Source organism: Erinaceus europaeus, chromosome 11 (assembly GCF_950295315.1).
Source record: "Erinaceus europaeus chromosome 11, mEriEur2.1, whole genome shotgun sequence".
Lineage (NCBI taxonomy): Eukaryota > Metazoa > Chordata > Mammalia > Eulipotyphla > Erinaceidae > Erinaceus > Erinaceus europaeus.
In genome coordinates, this window is record NC_080172.1 from 113,799,069 (window position 1) to 113,811,570 (window position 12,502).

Consider the following 12,502-nt stretch of genomic DNA (forward strand, 5'->3'; position numbering starts at 1 on the left):
TCCTTCTCTCTCTCTCAATTTCTGCCTGTCTCTATCTAATAAATAAATCAAGATTTAAAAAAAACCTCTTTTTAATTCCAGTGTGTTGACCTGCCAAGTGCAGATAACAGGGACACCACACCCTGTGCCCAAAGGAATTTTTGCAAAGATAAAATAAGAAGAGAACTGTGCGCGTATTTTTGAATAGTAAGATATGACTACAGTCATCAGGGGAGACTGGAAATAAGAAGCTTCTCAGTGAGAGAAGCAGGTATCAGAATGGCTGTGAAGTTATGTGTGGTGAGAGCCCATACATATACTAGAGAAGCCTTGTTGTGGGAGCTAAGAAGTTCTGGACACAAACCCTGCCTCTATAAGGCCCACTGGTGGCTGTCTTAGTCAAAGAATTGTGTTGCGTAGCTTAGAAATCACCGGATCAGCTCAAGGAAGGTGAATTTATTTCTCTCCTATTCCAGGGAGACACATCAAGACCAAGCAGAGTAAGCAGGATTGCCTGGGGCAGGGAGGGGCTGAGTGCCGGGAGGAGTTCCTTTCAGTGAATCAAATCCAGGGACACTTAGGACTGCCGCATCCATCTGGATGGCAAGTTAGCAAACAGCAGTAACAATAATGATCAAGCAAAGCAACGGTCCATGGCAAGACATCCTGAGAAAGGAGAAATGTTAAAATCTGAGGACAGAAAAGGAAGCAAGCAGGAGCAGAGAGAGTCAGGGAGGTTGTGTCAGGTAGAGAAAAAGGTCCTGAGATGCCACAGTCAAGTGACAGGCTGGCAGTGGATCAGAAGAACCTATAGCCCAGGACCAAGGACTTGCTTTCCATGTCTAGAGCTTTTGAGGTGCTTGCTACAAGCACCAGTAACGTGGTTAGAACTTGACTGACCTTAGTAGGAGGCACATCAATGGGATAGTGGGCTGTTTGCTTTCTTTCTGATTTTTTTTAAGATTTATTATTTATTATTTATTGGATAGAGATGACCAAAAATTGAGAGGAAGGGGGAACTAGAGAGGGAGAGGGACAGATAGACACCTGCAACACCGCTTCACCACTCACATAGCTTTCCCACTGAAAATGGGTCTTTTAAATTTTTGTATTAGTGATTTCATAATAATTAACAAGATTGTAAGATATCAGGGGTATAATTCCATATAGTTCCCACCACCAGACTTCCCTGTCCCACCTTTTCCATTACAAAATTCCCTACTTTCTATCCCTCTGGGAGTATGGACCAAAGATCTTTATGAGGTGCAGAAGGTGGAAGGTCTGGCTTCTGTAATTGATTCTTCACAGGACATGTGATCCATACTCCCAGCCCATCTCTGTCTTTCCCTAGTGGGGCAGGGATCAGGGGAGGTGAGATTCCAGGACACATTGGTGAAGTTTTCTGAATGGGCCATTTTCTAACATCTGGTTTTAACTCCTCCCTTCCAAATCTTCTACCCATATGTCTGTTAGTTCCTTTCCTGTATCTGGATGTCTGCTGCTCCAGCAGAAGACAGAAGCTTACTAGAGTAAATGGCCCCAAAGTTACCTTTATTGGGTTGTGGTTTGGGGCAGACATGTATACCAGGATTTCAGGACAGTCCCATGATTTCAGGACAATCATCTCATAAAAACTGCAGCAAAGGTGGGCGCGAGGAATAACATCATTGCAAGACTGGCCAGCTCCTCATGGGGCGTGAGCGCTTCCACACTACGATCATCATCTCTGGCATTATGCTATTCCACTGCAGAATACTGTGCCCCAGTATGGTTCCGTAGCCCCCATGTCCACTTGGTCGATTCCAAATTATATTCCTCCATGAGGATAATTTCTGGAACCATCCATTCCACTCCGGTTCCATGGCTGCCAGTTCTTAGCAACATCGCCCCGCCAGATATTCGTCGGGATGCGGCATCATCTAAGTTCATTTCCCACGTCTACGCTCGACCGGACCTGCCAATGTACGCGGATATCTTCGCCCACCCTGTCCAACGCTTGACGTCTTGTCACCCAATCTGGTCCCCTATGCCTACACTGAACTTCTCTGTTCCAGTCTCTTGGAAACAGAGCTGGCAGTCAGCTGAGGTAAAGAACAAACACCTCATCACAGACCCCTGCAAGCGTCAACCCGGCTTTGACCTAGCACGTTATGATTGGGCCCTCCTCAATCGCTGTCGAACAGGCCATGGCCGATGCGACGCTATGTTCCATCGCTGGGGAGCCAGAGACGACCCGAACTGCCCCTGCGGCTCCAGACAGACTATGACCCATATAGTCAACGACTGCCACCTCTCCAGATTCAAAGGAGGTCTTGAAACTTTACATCAGGCTCAACCTGATGCTGTTGCTGGCTACAGAAGAAGGGCAAATGCTAGAAGAAGAAGAAGGACAGTCCCAGTGTATATCACTAGCCCTGACTTAAATATTCATAGCATCCTTTTTCTCAGAAGTGTCCCAGTTTGGATATTAACTTATAACAGCAGTGTTTATGGGAGGAGAGAAGTGTACCTGGCATCACTATCAGCAACACATTCAAATCTTGGCCTTGATTCTTATTAGGAATATCCTGAATAGGAATATCCTTTGAGCTAGTATGGTTTACAAGACTTTCCAAAATGCCCTGAGAAACTTTCACCTATACCAAACATGCATGGAACAGTCTGTTTATTCTTCACAGAAAGACCAGACACAGCAAATACTGAAAGAATCTGGTAACTGCTACAGGACCAATGTACTACTACTTCCTGAGTCTTGAATGTGGTTTGACTGATCTGGAGGGCAGCTGGTAACAGTAGGGAAATGGGAATATGACCCCAAGAGTGAATTCATTTTCGGGAATGGTTTTGATGCAGCTTACAGGAGTCTGAGAAATGGGCTAATTTAGAAACATACAGAAGAAGAGAATCCAGAACACTCTAGAGTACTTCCTAGTTCTCACAGCTATGAACTCTGGAGTGGTGGGCGTGAGAGGAGGGAGGGAGGGAGGGAGAGAGAGAGAGAGAGAGTAATGAATGATAGAGAGTTTCAATGTTCCTTCCCCAGCGGTATACCTGTGTCTCCCAAGAAAGGAGTTTTAAATGTCAGTCATTCATCCTCTCTAGACAGAATGGTGGACTTGCAGTTAGGGAAGCCAGAAAGGACAGAGATTCTGACCATTTTGCTACCAGAGATCACCGAGGGAAGAGTCGTGGTGAAAGTTGAGGGGAAGAAAAATAAACTAGCAATAGTTTGGTTTAAGTCAAATAAATTCCTGAGGTTAATTGATCTCAGACTTCCTGAGATCAGACCCTTTTGCATGCTAGTGAGCATAAGAACACACAAATGGGGGAAAGCTCACTTAATTTCATGTTAAAAACTAAAACACACAAAAAAATTCACACAAGTCTCTCACACAAAAAAAATTCTTTAAACTCCTGGGAGACATCCCAAGAGTTACTAGAATGGATCCTTGAAACTTCAATGACTGTAGGGGGGGAGAGAGAGAGAAGAGAGAACCCAGAAGTCTGTGTTTGCTTTCTTTTCCTTTTGCTGTATATATTGTTGTTTTGTTTTGAGTTGATTTTAAGATTCTGGTGTGTGGGAATCATCTCACTGAAGAGGAAAATGAGTAACACTTGGTCAGTTTGTTGACTGTACAAACACACTCACACATATTCATTTACAGAAAGCTTCTGATGGGTTAGATGGCAAGAATGTTAAGATGAAGAGCAATAAACACATGGGAAAAAAAAAAAAACTGACCAGCCTCCTTCCCCAGAAGCTCACTGTGAAGTGGGAGCAAAACATATAACCAGACAAATGAATATTCCATTTGATGAGCATGGCAACAGAGGTGTGAGTGTACACAAACTCGTTCTCTCTCTCTCTCTCTCTCTTTCTCTTTCTCTTTCCCTGCCAAACAGAGCTGCTATAAACTGTTGGGCTTTGTCAGAAGACTCTCCTTTTCTGCCCCCTTCCCCCACCACCATGCTTTCAGTATTTGCACAGATGTTGACTTTATTTTTTTAATTGAGGTAAAGTCCACATAACATTAAAAAAAAAAAAAACCAACCATTTGGGGCCAGGTGGTGGCACACCTGCTTGAGAACACATACTACTATGCACAAGGACCTGGGTTCAACACCCGCCCCAGACTCCACCTGCAGGGAGAAAGTTTTTCAAGGGGTGAAACAATGTTGCAGGTCTCTCTCTCTCACCTCTTTCCCTCTTGATTTCTGACTGTCTACATTCAATAGATAAATAAATGATTTTTTAAAAGCAAGCATTGTGAAGTGAACAACATCAGTGTTTAGTATATTCATAATTCATATTCATAACCTCTATCTAGTCCCAAAACATTAGCATCACACCAAAATCAAGTCCAGTAGCAATAAGCTATTATATCCCATTCCTCTTGCTACCCTACCCTGGGGAAATATAAATCTGTTTTCTGAGTCAATGGATTTACCTATTCTGGGTAGCCTGTATTATTGGAATAATTTACATGGAATAATTTACATTAAATTTCTATACATAGCTTTTAATTAGGGGCCACACCTAAATAGTGCTTTTTTTTTTTTTCAGGTTTATCCATGTTGTAGCCTGTGTCAGTAATTCAGTACTTTCCATGACTGAATAATATAGCAGTGTATAGCTATACATTAATTCATTAATTTGTAGGAGCCATTTCCACCCTATGGGTATAGTGAATAATGCTTCTACCAACATTTGTGTATGATTTTCTCAATATCTGTTTTCAAGATCTTGGTGCACTATTTTTAACTCTTTGAGGAGCAAGCAAACTGTTTTTTTTTTTAATATTTTAATGATAGAGAGAAAGAGGGAGAGAAAGACATGCAGAGAAAAATCAGAGCATTTCACAGCTCTGGCTAATGATAGTGCTGGCTTGAACCTGAGACTTAGAGCCTCTGGCATGAGAGTCTTTTACAGAACCATTATGCTGTCTCCCCAGCCCACTAAGCTGTTTTTCAGGAATGGTTGAAAATGTCCTAACATTTTATCCCCCTTTTGAAGAACCAGAAAGTGCTGTACTTTTGATTCCCTACCCCTACCCCAAACTAAAGGACTTCACAAGTGATTCTGAGTTTACAAAGACACCAAAACAGTTCTAAGTGTCCTGTTTGGTCCTTGATCCATCAGAACTGGTGCTGAATCTAAGGTCAAGTTTAGCTAAGTAGAAAGAACAGAAGGAAAACTGATTCCTACTGCCCTGCTTCCTTAGAAAAGCTTTTTAGGGGTCACGGGAGCTGGAGGGCGGAGACAGAGTGTTCCATGTTAAAAGAGAAAAAGGCAATCTTTCATTCTAAGCACAAGGTCACTCATTTGAAATCAGGTGATTTGCTCAATTATCTTCCAAGGGCCTATGTGTCCTCATCTCAGAAGTGGGAGTAGTGGTGAATACTCCAAAGAAATAAGAATGCATACTTTGCACATAGTAGGCTTGCAGTAAACGCTGTTGGATCTGAAGGCACACAGCCTGAGTCTCTGCAGGATATGCCCTTGGCTTCTGCAGTAGGCTCTGAGCCAGATTCCAGAGGTTGACAGAGCAGGAATGGTGGTGCATTGGTGTCCTGGGGTTACAGTGGCTGTTTTAAATTGTCCTATTTGCATGGAATGAAGCTTGCTATGGTAACAAGGTCTGGTGGCTGGAATCCAGGGCCCCAGTGGGGGGAAAAAAATGAAAGAGGAGCTCCATGGGCTTTATCAACTTTGTGGTTCTCCTGGAATTGGGGCGGGGGTGGGGTGGGGTGGTGGTGGTCGCTGGGGATGGGCTGAACCAACTGAGGCAGCAAAGCCTGCCTGCTCATTCCTACTCCCAGGAGAATTAGAAAGGGAGAAATTCACTGATGCATTTTTTTTCAGTCTTCTCTTCCTATTCTCATAGCCCCATATCCCTAAGTATTTGGCCTGGCTTAGGACCTAGATAAGGACACTTTCTCTACCAGTGTGTATGCCATCCATCCCATTCAGGCCCTAGGGAGGTCAGAGAAGAGGCCCACCCTAGGAAAGGGCAGAGCACTTCTTACTGGGGGGGGGCTGGGTGGGGGTGGGGGATAGAGCAGGTTGGGTGTTTTGGGAATGGACTATCTGAGGGAGCAGTTGAGTTCCCCCTCTGTATCTGAATTTCCAGAAGCCCCCCAAAGCCAAGAACTCCACTCCCCAGCTGCAGCAAGCTCCCCTCTTTCCCTGGGGCTTCCCTTGGGGGTTTCCTTTGACAAACTGCTCTCTTTCAAGCCCCCACCCCCTCTCTGGCCCTAGTTCACCAGGGCGGGGGAGATGGGGGTGCTGACCAAGGAGGAGACAGAGGGGGCAGCCTCGGCTGGCCCCTGCCCCCCTAGCCACTTGCCAGGACAAGGTACCCGGGTGCAGCCGCCAGCATCCCCCTCTATTCCCCTGGTGTGTGTGTGTGTGTGTCCGAAGTGGGGGAGCGCGATAGGGCGCAGGGGGCGACCCCGCCCCAGCCTCCTGGCTCCAGCCCCCTCTGGAGCGCGCGGCAAATGGTAGGCTCCATTGAAGAGCGTGGGGAGGCGCGGGGTGTCCTTCTCGAGCCGGGGTCTCTGCGATCGCTGGTGCTCCTCCTCCTCCCTCCCCCTCCCATCCTCCTCCCCCCCGCCTCCTACCGCCACGGCTCGGGCTGGAGGCGCCGCTGTCAGTGCTGCTGCACCCGAGGAGTCTGGGGGTCGGGGCGCAGGGGAGCCTGGCTGCAGAGGGGAGGCAGCTAGGGGAAAGGGGGGTTCACAACAGGTAGAGCCGAGCCGGGGAAGGAGGAGGCCCCCCGGCTGCACCCCGTTGCCACCACCACCCAGAGCATCATGCAGCTCTTTGTCACCTCTGTCGCCCCCAGGCCAAAATCCTGAGCATGATGGAAGACAATAAGCAGCTGGCGCTCCGCATCGATGGGGCGGTCCAGTCGGCCAGCCAGGAGGTGACCAACCTGCGAGCCGAACTCACAGCCACCAACCGGAGGCTGGCGGAACTGAGCGGCGGCCCGGGCCCAGGAGCAGTGGCGGCGGCGGCGGCGGCTGCGGCGGAGAACATGGAGACCCAGCAGCTCGGCGCGCAAGGTAGGAGCCGGGAGCCCTGGAGCCCAGGAGCCCCGGAGCCCGGCGCGCGGAGCCCGGAGCGCTGAGCCAGGAGCCGGAGCTGGGGAGGCGCGCAGGCGGCCAGGCAGGCAGGCAGCACCCTGCTCCTGCTATAGGGGATCGAGTGGTGGGGTGGGGGCGCCGAGTCGCTTTGCATCCTGGCGAGTAACCCCTTGCATGCAACCCTCCAGGAATTGCAGGCTGCAATCAGGAAGGTAAACCCGGCTCCCTGTGCACCGGTTCACATGGTTACACCAGGTCCCTTCCGGATGCAGGAAGTACCCTTTCCGATGCTCCACAGGGCTGCCCCCAGCACCACCACCTTGGGCTCCTTGGACAAACTTTTTCATACCTGGGCCTTTGCCTCCTCCGCCTCTTCCAGGGATGAATGGCTTATAAGCCCCCATGCCCACCCCTACCCTCCTAGGGGCCAAATCTTGGTGTTTTTTTTTGGGGGGGCGGGGGATGATTCTGCCCCCACCCCACTCACACCCACCTCCACTTTTCCCAGAGCTTCAGGCTTTGCTCTGTGCTTGGGAAGGGGGGGGGGTGTCAAGGATTGGACTGGTTTGCACTTTCTATAGATGCTGACTCCCCTTCTCGGTCGCATCTGGACTTTATTTTCTCCTCGTTTGAGATGGCATTGGAATATGTCCATGCAACAGTAGACGGGACCGCTCAGCAGGGAGTTTAAAATTTCAGCAGCTACAGAGCACTTTGGCATGGAGGGTGGGTTGTATCTTGGACCTCAAAGGCTTCTGGTGAAATAAAGGCTTAGGTGGTGGGTTGCAGGGTGCCTCTTTTTGAAAGGACTCTTTACTGTTTGAGAGAGGGAGGGGGAACCACTGTTCTCTGTTGTAATTACAGTGATGACATTCTAAGGCAACCCTGCAGGGGTGCAAGGTGCGAAAAGACCCCCCCCCCCGCCAAAAAAGAGAGGGAATCACTGTTTAATTTCTGTGAATTGAAAAGTGAAATAATACATTTGCTTTGGGGGTATTTCTTGATTTCCTTTTTTGTTTGCTCTACCTGGAGTTTGAAGTGTGTGTGTGTGTGTGTGGGGGGGGGGGTTCCTAAAGGGGTATTTGTCACTTGAAGTGCTAGGTACCAATTGTCCTGGCTCTGGGGTGGTTGTGATGTCAAGAGCTTCTCCTAAGTGTTGAGAGTCTACCTTTCAAACTGCTGTTTCCTCCTTCCCTTCCTGGGGAAGATGTGTTAGTGTGTGAAATGTTAAACCTGAATGTTAGTGTATGTTGACTTTCAACTCAGATTGAATCTTTGTACTTCAGGAGTCCATCCAAGTCTTAGGGGTGGGAGTAAGAACTTGGTCCCCATGAGACAATGGCGACAAAGTGTTGTGAGCCTGCTGTGTGTTTTATTCAAGATGGGCACGTGGTTTATTCTGACACAGGTAACTCGATGTGTTGTTGTGTAGTGCGGAAAACACTCTCCTCTTGTGCCTTGGCGCAAAAAAAAAAAAAAAAATGGAGAAGGTAGACTAGACTACATGGGAGGGGGTGTCTCTCTACTTTTTATAAGCAGGGAATCATCCAACATGAAAGAAATAGCTAAGAACTGACGTTTTGCTAAGAATTGAAAGCCAGGGTAAAGAGGACCAAACAGTTCTGGTTTATTTCCCAGCGCCTGCCCTTTTCTCAGCCAAGGAAAAGTTAAGTGGCTTTTATCTGAGTCCTGGATCTAGTTGCAGACTGAGCATACTAAGGAGGTCAGTCAAAGACCTACACGTTCAACTGAAAATTGAGATACTTAAGTCCCTTTTTTTCTCTCTCTCTCTCACTCTTTTCCCATTGCCCTCTTACCCCCCCTCCCCCATCTCTCATGCACAAGGCTGTAGAATGGGAATGACTTTGGTTTTCTTAATAGCACATACACACATGCCAACTCTCTTGTACTCTTAGTGGCATGCCTGCCCATGTCAGTAACTGTCTGTGGGTGGTTTGGTGAAGGGTGGTCTTGATTTTTCCTCTGTGTACTCTTGACATTTTTCAAACCCTCTACTAAAGGGGCATTTAGGAATTTTTTTTTAATCAGAATGTCTATGAAATGTCTAAGGTTATAATTCAGCTTAATTGTTGGCTAGCCCTCTAAAACGATGTGAATTAAAATTTGTTAAACTGATGAGATGGTTGAAGAGAAAACAGCCTCCTTATAAAAATCCAGAGGGGCATCATATATCATGTACTTAATTACGCCAAGTTTACCTCTACCCAGTCCTTTTTTTTTTTTTTTACATTACTTAACCTCTGTGAGCTTTTGTTTTGTTGTATTTTTCTCATGGCCATGCCAATCTGCTGCTAGAACAGAAACCCTCTGCAGAGGTGGTCTGATAGTTTCTTCTGCTGGTGCACTTGAGTTACCTAAAGGGAAAGTGTGGGTTTCTCTCAAGTTTGTGTCACAGCGTGGCTGGTCGGTGGGGTCCTTCAAGCTCCCTTCTCCAGGACAATGAAGAAGCTGCTCAGCTACTGGGGGAGGAGGGAGGGGGGCTTCTGATCGCTCTTTTGAATTAGTTTTGTGTTTTAATTTCATCTGTCATGGTGTGAATTGACGGCACCGAAACCTAAGAGTATTTAGTTATTTAGCTATTGATTTATCACATTTCAAATCAAGACTTTGAATGAAGTAAGCATCTTTCAAAATGCAACTATGTGCACCACCTTTTAACTCAAGAGCATTATGCACATACTAAATGCATGCTAATGGACGTTTAATAATATTAGCACAACTGGTTAAGGGCCAGAGTCACCTTTTGCTCTCCCTGCGTTGAAACTGTGAGATTCATTTCAGATTTTTTTTTTTCAAAAAATGTAAATGAATTAACAAGCTCACCAGCCATCCACCACTGGGTGTTCTGTTCCAGGGCTGGCATCTGACATTAGGTAAGCTGATGAAGAGGAATGAAGGGAAGATGGTTTTTCCCAGAGGGTTAATGCAGTGTGTCATTTCAACAAAATATTAACTTGGTTGGTACCCTCTGTGAGCTGGCATGGTTGCTTTGTAACAGAGTCTAGAAAGTGAACTGCTGAAAATCTGGGCTTTTGACACTTTGCAGGATCTTCTTTCAGAAACTGTGTTGAAAGAACACTTGGCAGTCAGCCCATCTCCTCTCTCCCTGCTTCAAGCGAGTTGGATAATCCCTAATGAGGATGCTGGTATGCAGGACAGAGGGCATCCATGCCGGGTGGCCCATTTCACAGCTCCTGAACTGCCTTTTGGGAGGGGGGTGAGGTCAAAACCGCCTTTGACAGGTGGACAGAAGGAGGCTTGTGAAGAACAGAGCCAAGCGTTTGTTCCAATTCATTTTGTTGTTGGTAGCCAGAGAACGGATTTGTTTAAACTAACATTTCTAAGCTGTTTTCCTCAGCATAACATCTCTGGGAAAATGTGTTTAAAATGCTTGGTGTTCTTTGAGGGGAAAATATAGCAGTTTGTTTCTCTGAAAATGTTTTATCTGATGAATGACTAATATTAGATTCAATGGATTGCTTTGCTATGCATAGAATAAGACAATTAAGCTCCAATGTACCCAATTCAAATAGGTGTTAACTGTATGTAACGTCACATACTTATGCCCAGTAGGATGTACACCCGCTGCCACTACTGTGTGTGTGTGTCAATGAAATAATTGGACTATTTGCCTAAGCCAGTGGAAGCACTGATAGTATCTTTCTTTGGTGGTGAGACCTTACTGTTCACTGTGTTTGCTACAGTGGGGCTGGGGAAAGGGTAATTGTTGTACAGCTTCATAAATTTCCTTAAGGTAAGGCCTGTCAGTCCTCACCATCACCTCTTGTTAAAATAAGCTATTACGGTGCTGGTGCGGTGGCTCACCTAGTTGAGCACACGTTACAGTGCACAAGGACCCAGGTTCGAGTCCCCGGCCCCCATCTGCAGGGCAAAAGCTTTGCAAGTGGTGAAGCAGGTGTTGCAGGTGTCTCTCTCCTTCTCTCTCTCCCCTACCCTCTCAATTTCTGACTGTCTCTATCTGATAAATAAAGATAATAAAAAATGTTTTTTCTTTAAAAAAAAAAAGCTATTACTTCTGGTCTGACTGTTCTTATCTAACATTACTACAACCATGTGATTATGTCACTGGAAATACTTGGGGGGTATATAAATCACCTTTAATATGAATGTGTGGGTTGTTACTAGAGGCACTATACCCTATTCCTTTGCAAAATAAGCCCCGTCTTTTGGTATCCCCTCTGTAATTCATTCTACTCTTTTCTCAAGTAGACTTCTTCTTCTTCTTTTTTTTTTTTTAAGAAAATCTTCAGGTCCACAGAGAATATCTAACACAAGGTGGTAGGATCTCATCAGCCTTTGCTTAACTTGCCCCTTAAAGGGCAAAACTCATCAACAAGTAAGCTTGTTTGAATTCTTCTTCCAGCCTTACTAATAGCTGGAACTTCTTTGCCTTGGATGGCAGATGTGGCTAGATAGCACATCTTCCTCTAAACTGCCATGGGTGGTGGCAGAGAGCTTACTTACAGACCAGTGTGGTCCTTACAGCATGGTTATGAAACAAGTTATTGATTGGTTACTGTCTTTCCATTGTCTTTGGGGAAAAAAAAGCTTCTGCTGCTGGTGAATTTCATGTTTTCAGTATTTCATGATTAACGGAGGTTTTTCAAACTTTTCTTTTTTGTGTATATATTTATTTTTAATTATTCAATGAGAGAGAGAGAGAGAGAGAGGCAGGCAAAGATCAAAGCATTGCTCAGTCATATGCAGTACTAGGGGTTACCACTGGAAGCCTCATATGTGTCAGCCCTGCACTGCACCTACCACATCACCTCCCTGCCCACAAAACTCTGATACTAAGCAGAAGTTTCAGCTATTCTCATTTGTATAATGGCAGCCGACCCACATGTCAGTGGAAATCAGGGCAGGTTGTCCCCATTCCTTTGTCCTCTTGTTGCCCACCCCCACCCGCTAGCCCCCCCAAACTGCTAGCACTTTTTAGGAATCCTGTAGGCTGTAAGCTGTGACTTCCTGGCTGCCAGGGAGCTTGTAGCAGATGGGCTTGGCAGGTGGGTGGTGATGTTTGGAACTCTGCCCCCTCTCAGCACATGGAAGGTCAAGCTCAGGGTGCTGGCTAGGTGTCCCTGTGCTTTGTTCTTTACATTTATTCTAAAGCAGAGTGAAGTCACCGTGGATCCTTCTGACGTCTTCCACTTTTCTAGGACTGGTTTATGTGAGTGCTAGCACTTGGCTTCTTACACCCAGCCATCCATCAAGCAAGAGTAGAATATTCATTCTGCCTGCTGAAGCCAGGGAATGGGTTTTTAAGTGATCTTGTAAATGAAAATCAGTCTGTATTATTTGGGCTGGATATTAGGGTGAGTAACACATGGGTGACAAGGGGTACCGCCAACCACAGTCATTACAAGTCTTAAGTGTGGGCCAAGTAAGTCGTAGC

At 46.3% G+C, this 12,502-nt stretch overlaps 1 protein-coding gene across 4 annotated transcripts in view; it reads left to right on the forward strand.

Annotated features, from left to right (window-relative positions):
• Positions 1–6,811: 6,811 nt before the first annotated feature.
• Positions 6,812–12,502, forward strand: part of LOC103122359 (kazrin) — a 585,567-nt gene continuing 579,876 nt past the window's right edge. For 3 of the 4 annotated variants that reach the window (XR_009552653.1, XM_060202329.1, XM_060202331.1), the window contains exon 1: positions 6,825–7,044. Coding sequence is in view for 3 of the 4 variants with exons in the window: in XM_060202329.1 (XP_060058312.1) it covers positions 6,840–7,044 (205 nt within the window). In the remaining variant the exon portion in view is untranslated. Of the gene's footprint in view, positions 7,045–12,502 lie in introns of all 4 variants that reach the window. The other variant, XM_060202328.1, reaches the window with a different exon arrangement.